Source organism: Oxyura jamaicensis, chromosome Z, assembly GCF_011077185.1.
Source record: "Oxyura jamaicensis isolate SHBP4307 breed ruddy duck chromosome Z, BPBGC_Ojam_1.0, whole genome shotgun sequence".
Taxonomy (NCBI): Eukaryota; Metazoa; Chordata; class Aves; order Anseriformes; family Anatidae; genus Oxyura; species Oxyura jamaicensis.
This window is the reverse complement of record NC_048926.1, coordinates 60822904-60841081: the sequence shown is the minus strand read 5'-3', so window position 1 is coordinate 60841081 and position 18178 is coordinate 60822904. Positions and strand designations below refer to the sequence as shown.

Here is an 18178-nt window from a genome sequence, read left to right as displayed (position 1 = left end):
GAGTAATACGCTTATCTCGTAACACAACAAAATGTGTATTATTACCTTGGGAAGAGCTCATTTACACAAGTTGTTTAACCATACTGCCGATACAATCAAGGTTGCATTAAGCTAAGCTATTGATGTTCTGCAAATAACTTACATAACAATTTTCTTATGTCCTTCTTGCTTGGCATTTTTCTAGTATTGCTATCATTATAAAAAGAAATCTGTGTTAAAATAAATCTGCCAAAAATCTGAAGTGAATAGTTCCAAGACACATATAGATGGATCTAGTATTAATGCGGCCATGGTGAACATGAATTAATCTCCACAAAGGCCAAAAAAAGGACAAAGAAATGGTTTTAAGTAATATCTTTCTTCCAAGTACACTGCACAATGAGAATCACAAAAAAAAAAAAATAAATAAAATAAAAATGAAGTCCTTTGCATTTCCATAGGAAAGAGAGTGTAGGCTGCAGCAACACAAACCGTGCTTCCTCCAGTGCACCAGATGCAAATTCAAAAGCAGCAAACAGAACTAAATTTCTATGCCAGTTTAAACTTTGGCTTACTTTCAGAGATGACAAATTAATGCCAACATTTTACTCATGTGGAACCCACTTATTATGTCTTGCACAGAGACCACCAGTTAATTCAGCATTTAGACATGTTTACGCCTACCCACCCATCATTATGTTGCTACATGCGAACATTCCTGAACTTTATGGAATAATGGATGATTTAACACTAGAATAAACTGAATCAAAACCACTCAAGAATAAAAATCATACCCATGCTTCACAGCTTACTTGCTTCCTCTCAGATTTATTTTTGTTAGAAACATGAACTGTTCTTTCTTATCCCCCACTATTCTCTTGCTGCTTGAAGTTTCTCAGCCCATTACTACCCTTTCCTCTTTAGTCTTTCTTCATGTCTCCACCATCTATTTCATGACACACACAGAAATAGCTGTGGTAGAATTGTGATATATATGGAGCTCTAAAAATGATATCACAACTGGTCTTTTTTGCAATTTTGTAGGGAGAAAAAAAACTAGGAAATATTTAATTTTACTTGAGTTTGGGTTGATGTTTTAATCCATTTATGAAAAAGCTAAATCTTATAATGATATTTTTTTGAGCAAATCAATGTACTAAAGCAATATGAAATCGCAGAGTGCATAAATAGTATAGAACCTGTTTCTTTTTCACAGTGAAAGAAATTTTTGTCTAAAATGTTTTGCCCAAATCTAGGTCCATACTGACAATACTAGATGAAGATACAAACAAGATTTCTGGAGGGATTTGCAACAGAGTACTATTATTCTAAAATCTGTTTTAACTTTAAGGAACTGAAGAAGTCCAGCTACAGAAAATACAAAGCTTAGTGGGGTCCTAAATCTAGTCCATTTCCCCCATGAAGAAACTGCACCCAAAGGGAAAAACAAACTAAACAGAATAAAACAAACAAAAAAACAGAAAGTCAGAAACATATCCCAAAGCAAAACCAAAAACAACAAAAAAAAAACAAGAAAACAAACAAAAAAAGCCATAAAAAAAGACAAAAACAAAACAAAACAAAACCAAAACCAAAAAAAACACTTACTGTCTTCTTCAACATTTTGACGGCGTAAGGTTTCTGGGTCCCTTTCTGCCTGCATCTGTAGACAATGGATGTAGCCCCACTAAATTAAAAAAAAAAAAAAAAAAAAAAAAAAAGGAAGAATAGTTGTACATATGCCTCTTTGAATATGTCAATAAACAGAGTTTCCTAGCTGAAACTATGTTTTCTACTTCTTCCAGTTTGGGCAAAAATACCTTAAATTTCCCCACAGATGCAACCAAAAATACAGTCTAAAAACTGCTCTCTGTCAAACCAGTGAACTTCAGTGACTGATGGTTCAGCCAACAGAACTGTAAGATCTCAAGGTGCCTCTTCATCACTCCTTCTATGGATCCTGACATATCCTGACATCCTGGATGACTCTTTAGGTGAGCAAAGAACATAACCTGATCCAAAATATGTAGCAACTTATCATATCTTTTTAAGGCAAACCATTTGCAACAATCAGTAGAGATGTTTTCTTTTTATTTTTGTTGTTGTTGTTGTTTTTGTTTGCCAACCATTGATAGCAGCCATGGTGATGGAGACAGAAAAGAGGAAAAGAGAGAAATATTGTGCTGTTTCCTGTGTGGTTTCCCAAACAACCACAGAGAGCATCAGATGAACCAAGCAGCACTTCTAGTTAAGTTGGAACTGAAGGGATAAATCAAATTACAAATTACACCTTCAGGTCACCTTCAAGGCCTACTTGCCTGAATGTGCTAAATGTGTGCACTCAAAGTTATGGCACTGCTGGTTGGAAGACACTTCTGAGTGGGAGGTTGAGACCTCTCCAGAGGTCTAGATCAGGGCAGTCTCAGCAGCTATACTTGTTACCTTCAAGGAAAGGACCTGTACTCTATGAATTAGGTAAACAGAGAAAAAATCTCTGGCTAAACCATAACAGTTACAAAGGATTCAGATAACTTTATATTCTACCACATTTATGCTTAGACGCCTCTAAGCAACCCAATGCCAGCCACCAGTAAAATGAAGGCACTAAAATGCTACATCTCAGCACTGGCTTTAAGGCACTTTTGAAGCCATCAGCAGCATGGAGCACATGGACCAGAGCAAGGAATTCTGTCCTCAGCAGGTGTGCTACAAGTCAGCAATTCCCATTAGCTGCAGATTTTCAAGTGTTGTGGTTTAACCCTGACCAGGCAGCTAAGTGCCACAAAGCCGCTTGCTCAAACTCCCCAGGTGTGATGGAGGAGAGAATCAAAAAGACAACAGTGCAAGAACTCATGGGTTGAGATAAAGGCAGTTCATTAGGTAAAGCAAAAGCTACATGCACAAGCAAAGCAAAACAAGGAATTAATTCTCTGCTTCCCATTGGCAGGCAGGTATTCAGCCACTTCCAGGAAAGCAGGGCTCATTAGATGGAATGGTTCCTTGGTAGACAAGCACCATCATTACAAACATCTCTCCTTCCTCTCCCTCTTCACCCTCCCCCCGCCCCTTCTTTCCCAGCTTTTATTGCTGACCATCATTCAAAGGACATTTCAAAGGACAAAAGGACAAAGGACTGATCAAAGGACATCCCTTTGGTCAGTCTGTGCGAGCTGTCCTGGCTGTGCCTCCTCCCAGCCCCTGGTATACCCCCAGCCTCCTCACTGGCTGGGTAGCACCAGAAATTGAAAAGGCCTTGGCTCTGTGCAAGCACTGCTCTGCAACAGCTAAACACATCAGTAGGTTATCACCACTGTTTTCATCAGAAATCTAAAACACATCATCATAGAAACCTCTACAAAGAAATTATCCCTGCCAAAACCATGACATTAAGCTAAAGGGTGCTGGCACTATCATACACAACTTCCTGAAAAACATACATAGCAGAACCTCATGAACTTAAAGGATATCACATAGACCATGCAGCCAACTGCACTGCAGATCTCTTTCAACCAGAAGAAACCCACACCAGTATAAGAGACAGCCACGAGATGCAGCATGGCACAAACAGCTTGCTTTTGAACAGGGTTCAGACATGCGGACTGCATGAATTAAGCTGTCCCATGGGGTTTATTATTCCAGATATGTTATTTCTATACAAAACCAGCTTCTATGCTGCTGGCATGCATGCTCTGCACTTCCCTCTCCTCCACATGGGCACAGGTGCTGGGTAGTGCTCTACATAGGCATGTCCAAGTGAGCACAGGAGCGGGCACCTGGCTGAGATTTATTTCAGGAAAAACCTCTTCATCAGGAAAGGTCACCTGCTGTAAGGTTTATGCAGCTCAGTCATCTGAGGGCTTGTGTACATCAAACACACATAACGTAATCTTCACTTCAACTCAAATGCTAAAATGATTTGTCTCTCATAACAGTTTATTGATAAATGTGTGGGAGTACTGCAAGCCTCAGTGACTCTCAGAATCATCACATGAATTTAATTAGATCCCCCCTTGGCCAACTCTCAAAAGACTTTATTTAGCAAAAAAGAAACAAAAAAGTTATGCCACATTAAAAAAAAATTGTATGTTTTAAGGACAACCAAAAATGTTAAAAGATAAAATTCTAAGGACCTGCTATGATAAAGTTTGTAACTATAATATTTTACTCCAGCACTGCAATGGGTAAGTCACTATATAAACTGCTAATCATTCCTATATGCTACTTCACATAATCAGAGTGCAATATAAACATTAAACTAATTGATCTGCATATGCTCTTGTTGAGTAGGCAACAAACCTTCTGGTACTGACTTGATCAGGTTGAAGGCACAGTTAGATCAGCTGTGCAGCTGATGATCCCAACAGATAGATCATAATTTCTGTGCCCATCTCCAGGCATTCACTACGGCTGCTGTGACTGAAGGCAGTCACTGCCACTCAGTAATGCTGTTGTCAGTGTTTAATTTACTATTTCGTAATTTGGCTCTGCAAAGTCTTCCACAAGAATAAAACCTTGGCCACTAGTACACCCCTGATGATCCTGTTTACAGAACAGGATTCGTGATGGGATGGACAGCTAAACCAGCAGTGGTGTATACTGGGCTTACATGGCAAGGGTTGGGGGCGGCAGGGGAGAGGGTGCTGCAGGGGTGGCCTCTGTGAGCAGAGCCCAGCAGCTGCCCCATGTCAGAGCAGAGCCTGCTGGGTGGGCCTCTGGGAGAGCAGAGTTAAGGAAGGGAAAAATACTGCTGTGCTACAGCAGCTGGGAGAGAGGGGCGAGACAATGAGAGAGAAACAATCCCACAGCCCCCCAGGTGAGTGCAGCAGGAGGGCAGGAGGTGTTCCAGGCAGGCAGCAGCAGTTCCCCTGCAGGGAGAGGCCCCTGGTGGAGCAGGCTGTCCCCCTGCAGCCCATGGGTCCCACACGGAGCAGATCTCCACGCTGCAGCCCGTGGAGGAGCCCCCGGTGGAGCAGGTGGATGTGGCCTGGAGGAGGCTGCGGCCCGTGGAGAGCCCCCGCTGGAGCAGGCCCCGGGCCGGAGCTGCAGCCCGTGGAGAGGAGCCCACGCAGGAGCAGGGGGGCTGGGGGGAGCTGCTGCCCGTGGGGGACCCGTGCTGGAGCAGTTTGCTCCTGGGGTATGGATGGAGCCCGTGGTACAGAGCCGTGTGGGAGCAGTTCCTGGAGAGCTGCTGCCTGTGGGCAGCCCCCACAGGCTCAGATCGGGAAGGACGGCATCCCGTGGGAGGGACCCCACATGGAGCAGGGGCAGGGAGTGACTGTGAAGGAGTGGTGTTAGGGACTGACCCTTCCCCTGCTCAGGGGTAGGAGGTAGAAAAAGATGGGTGGGGAGTTTTGTTTGTTTGTTTGTTTTTGTTTGTTTTTGTCTTTACTGCTCTAGACTTTTATTAATTGACAATAAATTACACTAATCTTCCCAAAGCTGACTGTTTTGCCCATGATGGTAACTGATGAGTGATCTTCTCGGCGTTCTCTCAGCCCAAGAGGTGGTGGTGTTTTTGTTTTTGTTTTCCCCATCATATTTTATCCCCTTTTTCTGTTGAGTAGGGGAAGTGAGAAAGCTGTATGGTGGTGCTACCAACCAGTGTGAAACCACCGTACGGTGGCATGGCACTGCCTTTAGCAGTTCACCCGAATGTACCCAAAGCCAGAGGAGTGTCAGCATAATCTTTGAGAGGCAAGTAACAGCACTAAGAAACAGATATTTAAGAAGGCATGTCCAGGTAAGCAGCTTGCCATCAGTCTTTTTAGTTACCTTTAATAACACACAGAAGGAGTGAGTTTAGAAATTACACCCTGTTGTAAAGATTTCTGCCAGCACATCTCTGGAGTTCTAATTTGGGGACAAAATGATAAGATACCACAAGACTTGGGAATGCTTTTAGACAGATCTCCTTTGGTTTATATGCCTATGCTGTTCCAAGGAAGAGGTCACTGCGCTAATGGCTAACACTACCTTCCTCTTCCATGCCAGAAACCAGCACCAACAGCCAGGAACACGATTGTACCACTCCTGGTGCAAACCATAGCAGACAACCCTTACTAGCACAGACCTTACTCCTTGTCTCTTTGGTGATAAATAGATCTCCTTGCTTTTATCCATTAAAGAAAAAAAAATAAAAAATAAAAAAGGAAAAAAAAAGTAGGGGGAGGGGAGAAAGTAGCCTGCAGAACTTAATATAAATGTGCAAACAAAACTGCCTTGTGTAGAGAAGTGCATTTTACTTTGCTTATTTTGGCTTTCTACTCAGTGAGCCTTTTGCTAAATCAGCACATGTAGTTTTCCAGAGCTGGTATGACTTGGGAGGTCATACTGGGAGGTCACCAGTATAATCAGAGTGATTCAAGCCTCCAACACCCAGAGGAGTGAGGAGCTTCAGTGGCAAAAACCTTATGTGCATCTGAAGAGCTAAGAGGTGGTAACAGGAGAAATCTCTTGCTCTCATCTTGAGCTGTTCAGCATCAAACTGTGACTGCAAACAATAACACCCTCAGAAACTGGTCTGGAATTCAAATCAACTAAACATTTTGTTGATGCGTTTGGCCAGAAAGCAGGAATACGTAGAAAGCAAAAATTCTTGTACATGCCAGTTTCCGTAAGCATGCTCCACTATGTCTGAATGATAAATGTTTATATAGTGATACCATAACTATCATACCAGCAGATACCGTAACTACGGAATATTTAATCCGACAGCATGAGCAGTTTCAACAGAAGAAATTGAGAGGACCCAAAGCACAAGCAGCTAATAATCCCTTGCAGATGTACATTGCAGTGTGTGATTGACAATGAATCCATTTCCAGTTCAGCCTAGAAACCAGAAATTAAGCACCCCATACACCAGATGAGTCCAACCACAAAAGTACTCGCTATATAGCTTGACATATTTAAAATTGTTCCTAACAACTCTTCGTAGCTTGCAAATGCATACATACATATCTTTATGTATACAAGGTATGTATGTATGTATATATACACTTACAATTATATGAAGTATATTTCTGTAGGTGAATGTGTATTTGTTTACTTTTTTTAAAAAAAATATGTTTAGAGGAATATCCGGTTACTGCTTTTTTGCTTGTAACTCTCTTTTCTGTACATATCAGGTTGCCTGAATTCAGAGCATAAATTATTTGAAGTTGGCTGGAACAATAAGAAAGAAGTCACACTCTTGGAATATTTAGCTCTCCAAGTTAGAGAACAGTAAAAATTAGAATTCCTAAGTTGTTGAAAACATCAGCATTACCTTTAACTGACATATGTGTTTCTGTCTGGAAAGTTGTTTAATGATTCTGTTAAAGATTTACTTTTAAAAGCCCACATATAATTGTGAACATGCTCAAGATGAAAAAAATAAAAATAAAAAAAATGAAAAAAACACTGTAATATATGCTTTACTAAACAACTGGGTTTCTACGTCTTAACTACTTGGTCATAATCAACAATAAAAGCATTGCTTCCATGTCATACCACCTACACCAAGGCCAGTGACAACTCCTGAAAAACTTCATGATGTTCCTTACATGAAACGAATCACAGCTGCTACACGACCCATTTATATTAGCAGAGAACTAGTCTTCCTGTAGTACAAATTCTTCAGTGACATGATAAACTCACTCAGCCATTAGTCCAAACATTGCATGATCACTTTAAAGTACTAAAAGAACCACTTAATATATGAAATCAGAATAAAGCCTGTTGTCTGACATCTCTATGTGTATTGTTTTCCACATATATTTGAAAAACATTTTAAAATACTAAAAATCCGTGTGTAAAACTTTTTGTATTTCCCCTCCCCCTCTCCTGTGAGTATTTCAAATTGTTTTTTCTGCATATTTACCTTGGGTTTTATTAAATTCACAATTATTTTAGAAGGACACTCTTTAGAGATTGAAGTATTTTAAATGCTTAAAAGAAGTAGAACAGCAGAGATGATTATAGGTACACTATGTCTGGTAGACACATACCAGATATCAAGTGGATAGCAAGGAATGTTTTAATCAGTGTGCACAACAGAGGTGGGCTACAGTGAAAGAACTAAAGAGGTGCCTGTCCTGGCACAAAGGGCAGGACTCAAACAGCAACCTCTAAAGAAAAGGATGGACTTGCTAAGTTGATGAGGTTGTCGTGATGAGATTAGTGTCTTTCACCAAAGAAGAGGGTGGAAAAGAGTGGAAAAAATACTTATGCAGGTCATTAGAAAATAAAAAGGATTAGTAGGAATAGAACCAGAAATTAACAAGGAGTTGGAAAAAAAAAAAAAAAATGAGGCTTAAAGAGACTAAAGGGAACTTAAAGGAAACTTGCATTTTGACATCCTCAGACACTGCAGTTGATCAGCACGGGGTAGCTACTTAATCTACATGTCAGAGGTAAACCATGATTGACCCATGTGGCCGTCTGTTGGATGGCAAAGTCTAGTTTCCCTGCACACACAGGCAGCAGGGCAGTGGAGTTCTGCCTGTGCTAAGGAGATCAGGCTGCAAAGCCAAGAGAAAAGGAACAGTCACACTTCAAGTACAAGAAGTCAGAAATAGCAGTGTTAGCACAGATGGAAGACCCATGGAGGACGTTATGGAGGTGGAAGCGGTGAGAATTTGCAAGTAAAGACAATAAATGATAAAATGGATTTTGCAGAACCAGGCGTGGACTCACGGGGGAGACTGGCAAAGAGAGAAAACAAGGCAAGAAAACATGCAGAATTTGAGCTGTTTTGGTAAAAGCCTGTTACCTTCACCCTAAACCACCAGGACCATAAGTCCTTCTACCTCTGAAACAGGAGAAGCAACATGAAACAGTCACACATTTATTTGGTCACAGGTAGGAAGGAAGGGTGAATTCCTGGAGATGCAGTTTTTATAATAAATCAAACAACACTGACAGTATTTCCACTAGAAATAGAAAAATCGGTCCTTTTTAAAATAGTTCAGCATCTCCGTATCATGCTATCATCCTCAGCTTTATACTGCATTTTGAATCAACCCAGTACAAATATACTCCCCAATGTAATCTCCTCTAAATTTCATTTGGATTAAGTTCCTTAAGTTCTGAATTGATTTTTTAAAAATACATTAGTTTGTGCTTCATGCAGTCAAAGAATGATTACACAATCTGATTTGCCCCATGAAATTAGATGAAAGAATGAACAGTCCCAGGAAGACCATGCCTAATATAGAGCCAGAGAAACCTGTGCTGCCAGAACTGAAGTAACATTAAAATTCAGTATCAGTTCCCATAAAGAATACTGCATTTTTATACAGCTTACGGAATTTTGTCACCAGGATGGTGGTCAGGTACTGAAATAGGCTTCCTAGAGAAGTGGTTGATGCCCCACACCTGTCAGTGTTTAAGAGGCATTTGGGCAATGCCCTCAATAATATGCTTTAGGTTTTGGTTAGCCCTGAAGTGGTGATGCAGTTGGACTTGATCTTTGTAGGTCCTTTGCCACTGAGCAATTATGTTCTTTCATTTCTAAACATATTTTCAAATGAATATTACATTAAAAATGTATATATTTGATGGTATTACTATTTTCTGCATTTTAAAATCCCATATATGTAAATTCAGAAAATAACTCGCATTTCATGTGAATGTGTATCAAAACAATCTTCTGAGCAATTATTAAAGCACTATTCAAATCTGATCTAAAACTTCTTACAAACTTCACTCTCTACATGTGTAGGACTTGCACACAATTCTATCTACACCCTTACAGATTTTGATACAATGAATTTTAGCTGTGGTGCTGACTTTCTAATATTTAGTGTTTTAGCAATCAATTCCTGCTGAGGCCGACCCGCACAGGCAATGCAATGGACCCAGACGGTATATTCTATATTCAGACTTCACTACATTGTATAGACAAACAAAAATTGCTGTATATAAGCACATTCCCAATAACAAACACACACAGTTTTTAAGTGAAAAATAAGCATACTAATTTTGTTGAACCCATACAATCCACAGGTAACAATATGTATAGCTGTAATCCCTTGGATGTAGGTTAGTTTGGCTGGTGAATTAATTAAAATGCAGCAACCCAAGCCACCTCTGCTGAATTGGCTGGACTAGTAGCTGATAATTCCTGCTGGGGCTGGGGCAGTATATTTCTCACTGGTTGAGCTCTTGTATGAAATTTATAGAAAGAGACCCCTATCCTACAGGGAGTCTAAACACTTCACTATATCTGGCATTATTACCTATTAAAACAGAGGATATCCAGCTAGGGGTTAAATTGGCTGCATTCTATAGTATTCATATTAACATTAAATTCTTTCCCCCAACTCAAATACTATTTCCTGAGTCGCTGTTTACCTGTTGGGCAAATGTTGAGGAGCAGAAACAGACCACCAAACCAGCATATTTTAAAGCATTTTGATGAATCTGGCTTTCAATGAATGGAAAAATATACCTGACCCAGACTCACAAAAAAGCAAGTTTCAGAAGCTCACAGATCTTCATTTGAAAACATGGAAGCAAATGTCAAATACAGTGAATTTCAGAGGTTACTGCTTCACTAGACATACATCTTGCTCTTCTTCATGTAACTCAACCCTCAGAAGGAGGCTTCCTGAACAATGCTTCAGGACTTCTGAAATGCAGATATGAGGTGATGATCAGAGCACTTAATACTGCATTATGGAAGTCAAAAGTATAAAAAATACTGAAGCGCTTCATTCTTTTTCCCTTGGCCCCTTTAAAAAAAATGGGTTAGACTGCACATAATAATAACTGTGTTTCTAAAACAGCAGGGGACTTCTCTGCTTCAAAACCAATTTCATTCAAAACTGAAAAAAAAAAAAAAATGCAGCTGGAAGTTGGCTGAAAACCAGCTTGTAACAGCATCAGGATTATTTTTCTGACATGTAGCACCTGCAGTCCAATAGATCCAGAAGATGATTTTGTATATTTTATTTAGAACAGAGTTTTCCATTGAGATTGCTCTTCTCTTTTCAGGGACAGAAGAGTAGTTAACCACTCATGCTCAGGCTGTTCAATGAAATACGGAGAGCAAATAAAAGGAATTAGAAGAGAGGACGCAGTAAAATCCTGCTGCTCCAACAGATTTTCATCTTTGGTCCTAAACTTTGGAAACACATGAGCAAATGCTCAGAACCAGTTGCTTAGACTACCTGTGCAAGGTGCACAACCAAAGCCTTGGACTGGCAGTCACAATGCATACTCTCACAGCTACAGATTCTGCGCACATAATTTTCATCTACGCAATGTGCCAAACAGCTACTGACCCTCCCTAAGCGACACGCAAAGCTTGATGACTGACAGAGCTCCTGTAGAAGTATGTATGCTTTATTTTAAGCACCTTTTACAGCATTAGCTCACTTTTTTTTTTTCTTCTGAGAGACACTAATGATGAATATACATTCTATTGTCATTGTTTATTTATTCTTAAGTAGGGTATGCTTCAAGGAGCAAATAATTATATATATATATAATTATTATTATATATAATTATATATATATTATATATATATAACTTTGAAAGTGTGTTGTGAGACTGTTTCTTCTGAGCCACCGCAGAATAGCCTGTTTTCCTCCTGTGACACATTCCTTCATCAGGCTGTATGCCACTGGAGGAAGTGTTTTAAGCAGCCTGTACTTTGACTATGTGTCAACATCATTGATTACTGCTCTTCATCATGATCTCCAGGTGCAGAAGGCAAACAGACATTTGCACTAAATGACAACAAGTGGCAGCACAAACAGCTTCAGGCACCCTGTAGTGACTCCTGGAGAATAGCACGTTTTCCTGGTCAATGGAAGGGAAGCAGAAGGGAGGCTATGGAAGTTGACTATGAGCAGATTGCTCTGTATATAGAAAAAAAAAAAAATAAGAAAAAAGAAAAAGAAAAAAAAAAAAAAGAAAAAAAAAAGTTACCTATCTAAAATCAAATGGGGAAAACCATTCATATCTGCATATCAAAACTAAGCTTTGAATAAAATTTTCTATCAGCTAATCTAAGCCAAAACATTTCCAGGATTCTGTGAGCTCTTGTGCTCATTTTGGTAAGCTACACAGCTTTCCATGTGGAGGCTCATGTTGTGCTGAATCATCAACTCCTATGCAACAGCTTCTCTGCAGTAAGCTGCTTTTGCCAGAAAGTTTATGTTCAGTGCCAACACAGAACCTCATACCAGAAGAAGACAAACAAACTTTTAATATACAACTGATTTTAAAGTTATTTGTTTTTTTTTTCTAGCTAGTTGGAGTATCTCCTTCTTTAAACTGGGTGGGACAGCCATTTCTAATCATAAGAGTGAAAGCCAGGCAATGCAAAACAGTTAAGATTGGTATATTTTGCTAGTGCTCCCTAAATTAATATGTTTTAAAATATTTTGCAATTTCTGATCACACATATATTCTCTGTGAAAGATACAGTATTTTTGAAGTAAATTTTGGGGCTGTTGTTTGATAGCTGTATAAAAACCAGCAGTGTGCTCAGGTGGCCAAGAAGGCCAACAGCATCCTGGCTTGTATGCAACATAGCATGGCCAGCAGGATTAGAGAAGAGATTGTCCCCCTGTACTCTGCTCTGGTGAGGCTGCACGATGGGTACAGTGTTCAGCTTTGGGCCCCTCACTACAGGAAGGACACTGAGGTGCTGGAGCGTGTCCAGAGAGGGGTAATGAAGCCAGTGACGAGTCTAGAGAACAAATCGTGCAAGGAGTGGCTGAGGGACCTGAGGTTAGTTAACCTAGAGAAAAGGAGGCTCGGGGAAGACTTTATCACTCATTATGACTACAGTAAATGAGGTTGTAATGAGGTGGGGACTGGGCTCTTCTCCCAAGCACCATGTGATAAGATGAGAGAAAATGGCCTCAGGTTGCACCAGGGGAGGTTTAGGTTGGATAGTAGGAGAAATGTCTTCACTGAAAGCGTTGTGCAGCATTGGAATAGGCTGCCTAGGGAAGTGGTTGAGTCACCATCCCTGGAGGTCTTCAAGAAATGTGTAAATTTAGAACTTAGTAGCATGGTGTAGTGGTGGGCTGTAGTACTAGATTAAAGGTTGGACTAGATGATCTTACAGGTCTTTTCCAACCTGAATGATTCTATGAGTCTAAAAAAATAAATTGAAATATTTTTTCCATAATGTCACTTTTAATGTGCCTTTTCTAATATTTTAATAGTCAAAGCAAACAAACAAATAATCAAACAAAACACAACTAATTTGCCACCCTAAACCATCATAATAAAAATAACCCAATAAAAAAACTACAGTAGAAAGAGGAAGCTGCAGCAGTGAGCACAGTGATATTAAACATAAAACAGAAAACCACATTTCCTGGGAATATGAAGATACCATTAAGGCAACACACTCTGCTACAGCTTGTGTCAATGGGGGGCTTAATTCCATCAGAGCAACAAGATTTGCTGTTCATGACAGTCTGGTGTGTGAAGGGGAACTTACTTCCAGCACGGGGGAGGCATCCAGTCAGATGTGAGCTCCCAGCCCTATAATGCCCTCTATTTTTAGCTGAGCAGACTTCACTGCTGGTGGTGAGGAAAGACCAGAGTGGTTCTATCCCTTCCCTAAGTACTGGGCTTCTGATGGATGTGCAGGGAAGGGTTCGTGGTCAGTCCTGAGCCGTCCCCACCTGAGGAGAGAAGCAGGTGAGGAGCCGGGGCCGTCACATCTCCCTCCTGAGTTACAGGAATGGCATGCACAGCCCTGTGAAAGCTCATCAGAAGTCAAGGTACACTGCATGCACTGTGCCCACCTTACCCCTCAGCCACAGGCCTTGAAAGCAAACAAAAAGCACTGAGTTACCGCTCTTGCAAATTCATCATTTAGCAACTTGCTTTAATGTTTCTCCAGGGACTGATATAAGCCATACAGAACTACAGTCTATGCACTTAATTGCCCTGCCCTCCACCCTTTCTTCACTCCCATGTATTCTGCTTTATTCTAGCCTTTTCAGACCTCTCCTCTGTGTTGTCAGTTCTTCGGGATACAACAGCTAATGGCTCAGGTTTTGCTCCAGAGAGGTTTTTTTCTTCAGTATTTTGGGGTGAGTTTCACCAGTTTACCAACAACATCACTCCTTCTGATATACCTAAATATCCTCACGTCTGTTCTGCTTGGGCCTGCAGTATTCTATTAATTTTTTATGAAGACCTCAGCTTTTTCTTCACAATGTTTTATTTCCTCATCCCGCCTACTAAGTAAAGAACTGTTTGTTTTTGGTTTTTGCTTGTTGTTTTTCTTGTTTTGCTTTTTCCTTTCTCTTTTTCCTCACCTTCCTAGCTTATTTCTCAAATCTCTTCCTTGGCAAATGTAATCAACATTGAGCCTTCATCTTTCCTCAGTCCTAGAGCTAGTGTGGTGTCCTCTGTTCTGTGTTTTCTTTCTTTTTACTTTTTTTTTTTTTTTTTTTTTTTTTTGTGAAATTCTGCTTTTTATCTCCCCATTATTTGACAGCTCCTAATACAGATATTTCTATCTACAGGAACTTGTAAAAGGATGCACAGCGTGACACAGAAGTCATTCCTAGTGATGGTGATCACAGACCTTCCTCATAACTAGTGACAAACACATGCAAACAAATGTATGTATGAGTGACAGTTCAAGAATGTGTCACTATTATCAGACTCTTGAGATAAGGAAGCCCTTTTCTGTAACTACAAGTGAAAATTCTGTTTTCCAGGAGAAAAATCCAGACTTTCTAGTCCATCCGCATCTTTATATTATTTTTGCTTGAGGCTCCCTATAGCAGCCACTGAAGAAGCCACTCTTTAACAAGCTATACTAGAGAGAGCATAGTTTCCGATGACTGTAGTTTCCATTTTTAAAGGGTGGGGGCTTTTTAGGTGTCAGACCTGGTCTGAAAACCAGGATAATGATTCTAATCCAATCTATGTCAGTCTGAACCCCATACATGAAGAACTCAGCACAGTGATGTATTACAGGTTTAAAACTAACCTAATTCTTTCATGTTACCCGCATAGTACTGAAACTGCAAGCATAACATACTCTAGTGACACCCTTGAAGACTGGCATTTTCAACCTGTATTAAGAATGTAAATCACAGTTAAGCAGTATTTGGAACATACTCTCTATAGGATTCACAGATTCCCTTTATTTATTTTTATATTATTATTAAAAAAAAAAAAAAAAAAAATGTCTCTGGAAGCCTATTTGTGAATGTTCCCCAGTGTAGGTTTGGAATAAACAGTGCTGTCAGTTATACCCATGAATAACTTCACGCACTTACATGCACCAAGTTATGGCCATGCAATTGTCTGTTGTTGTACACAGGCTGCCCATGCCTACCCTACACAGCAAATGGCCTCCGAAGCCCATGTCAGCCACAGCTTGACACGCACTGCTATGAGATCTCTGAAGAGAGCTGTGATAAACAAACACTGGCGAAGTCTTTGACACTGTCCTCCAGAGACATTCAAGAGGCTGTTTTAGGATAAGCAAGTATTTTGAGTGCTGTCCAGGAACACTGCACAACACTCTGTACCCCAAAGAGAGGCACTGCATTCATATGCAGAACATTGTCATCACTTATTTTACAGTGGCAAGAAATAAGGGTACTACTGTTATAACCTTAAAGCAGAATCATTGTTCGTTGCTGGAACTCACAGAAATGCCTGTTAGAACAATTAGAAGCACAGAACAATTAGAACAGAACTGTTAGAACAATTAGAAGCACATTTACCCTGTCAGGGGACAAATTTGTGTTAATGATATTGTAACATATTATCCTATCTCAGAACTTAGGTTCTCCCTAATTTCTAAGGAAAAAGCAAGAGCTACTTTTAGCCCTATTAATCCTACCTTGGATCCTCAGGGCAGCTTCAGACCTAAGCATAGACAGAATCTGTGTGTGCATGAGCTAGCCATGCTTCCACATGGGGAAGTCCTTCAACATGCCAAGCAACCCTCAACAAAAGCACTGCTCTACTGACAGTATATAGTGCTGGGCTCTTATCAGCGGCTTTTCCTTACAGCAAGTGAATCTTGACAGTTAGGCATGCCAGCCAAATGAAATCAAAGAACAGCAAGGGATTTTTCTTGGTCTCATATTATATATAGATGGTTACAGAATGATCCCAGAATTGTGCTCAGAAATAAGAACCAAGCTGCCAAAAGGCATCGCATACTCCTTCCCCAAATTGGTTTTATTGATTCTTGGAAAGAAAATACCCTTAATGAGATCTTTTGCACTGCCAGCTACTGAAGTCATCTACCCTGGAAACATAGTGAGGTTCATGTGTCTCTAACTGCTGCTTCAGAGTGAAGACTTGTGTACCTGATTTTCCAAAACTAGCCCAAAATTATAATGATTCTTTTTTTGAAGATTTAACAATTTTTAGTATTCATTCTGATCAGCAGACCATCCATCCAGACTGATTAATAATGAATGTATAGTGTTTTCACATGCAGTGCAAGTGTCTAATTAATATTGCCTTGCAGAAGATATATCATGAAGTTTTAGCATATGTCCAATATATAAAGAACTTTGGCAATGTCAGATTTCCTAAAGCTTTAGCTTCAAAGTATACTGTAAGTTTACTGCAAGTATTACTGTAAGTATACTGTAAGTATGACTTGTTTGATCCTGGGGAAAAAGAACACTTACTTTTTGAGGTTCACTATAATGCTGACTGAGAAGTTAATCCAATTTTACATATGGAGTCCCTTTCATTCTTTCCTTTTGCCTCTGTCTGTATTCTTTGAAAATACAATCCAGCCTCCCCACCCCCTGATTTCGTAGTCAACTTGCTAGGAGTGCAAAATTTGGATATTTAGTCATTAAAATCTAGTGTTTTTATCCACTAATACAAAGAATAGAATAGTAGCCACACCAAATCTAAATGTAGTAGGAGCATCATGCTTTTGACTGACTTGCTGGTGATACTGTGTTTAATGCACCCATTTAATGTGGTTCACCCCTTGGCTGCCAGGGCACGCTGCTGGCCATGCTGAGCCTGCTGTCACCAGCACCCACAGGCCTCTTTCTGCTGAGCTTCTCTCCAGGCACCCATCTCCCAGTCTGTGCCTGTGTCTGGCATTTCTCTGCCCCATGTGCAGTACCCGGCATTTTCCTTTGTTGAACTTCACATCATTGATGATCACCCAGTGCTCTCCGATCTATCCAGATCCCTCTGCTATGCTTCTCATTCCTGCAGAGAGCCTACAGCACCTCCCAGTTTAGAATCATCAGCAAACTTGCTGAGAATGCATTTCAATCCTGCAACCAGACCATTGATAAAAAAGTTGAGCAGGACCAGCCCTAGAATTGAGCCCTAGGGAACACCGCTCCTGACTGGCCACCACCCAGATGCAGCCCCATTCACACAACCCTTTGAGCTCTGCCATTCAGCCAGCCCAACACCCAGCATAATATGTACCTGCTCATCTCACAGGAGGACAATTCGTCCAGAAGGCTGCTGTGAGGGACGCTATCAAAGGCCTTACTAAAACGCAAAATGCCTTCCCAGTGTTTTCAGAGGTATGCTAAGCAACGCCGTATCACACTATAACCAAAAATACTGCCAAGAAAAACTAGATTTGTCTGTTTTCCTGGGAAAAAAAAAAAAAATATTATACAAACTAAAGCCATAAACACAGAGCCATCAGAAGAACATTGCTAAGATGTTTTTATAGTATTTACAGGAAAGCAGAAGTTTTCAATACAAGAAATTCTCTCAGACAATTATCCCAATAGAAGTTTGACGCTCTTTAGAGTTGACAGAGAACCTCAAACACATTCTGCTGCTGCTGCTCTGAGAGGTTAGAAAGACTGTGTCTCCATTCAGAGACAGTAGGAAGTTGAGGTAGGATGTAATGAGTGAAGAGAAAGCGTATTGTGTAACTGAGCCACAACTGTGGACATCTGATACAGGCCTGAAAAACAATTGAGGTCAGAAGTGGGACATGCTGATGTCATGCAGTTATGCATGTAGACAATGGCTGCACAATTTGGAATAATATGCCAGTTTAAATAAAAAAAAAAAAAAAAGGACAAAACATGCTCAAAGGAGGCTAATGTTAAAGAATCAGACCTGGCATGACAGCATAGAAAAATGGTGTTACACCTGTCTAGCTCTATCTGTTAATCTTTCAGATATTTAAGTAATTAATTCATTCCAAAACAAATTTTATTAACAAATGTTTCTATCTGTTATATATTCTTGTTCTTACATGAAGCT

At 40.2% G+C, this 18178-nt stretch overlaps 1 protein-coding gene across 1 annotated transcript in view; it reads right to left on the bottom strand.

The window, feature by feature from the left end:
• The window catches only part of CAMK4 (calcium/calmodulin dependent protein kinase IV), a 160895-nt gene that overhangs the window by 88704 nt on the left and 54013 nt on the right, over positions 1-18178 (bottom strand). Inside the window, exon 2 of the mRNA XM_035310910.1 lies at positions 1588-1666. Within this exon, the coding sequence (XP_035166801.1) occupies positions 1588-1666 (79 nt within the window). The remainder of the gene's footprint in view (positions 1-1587; positions 1667-18178) is intronic.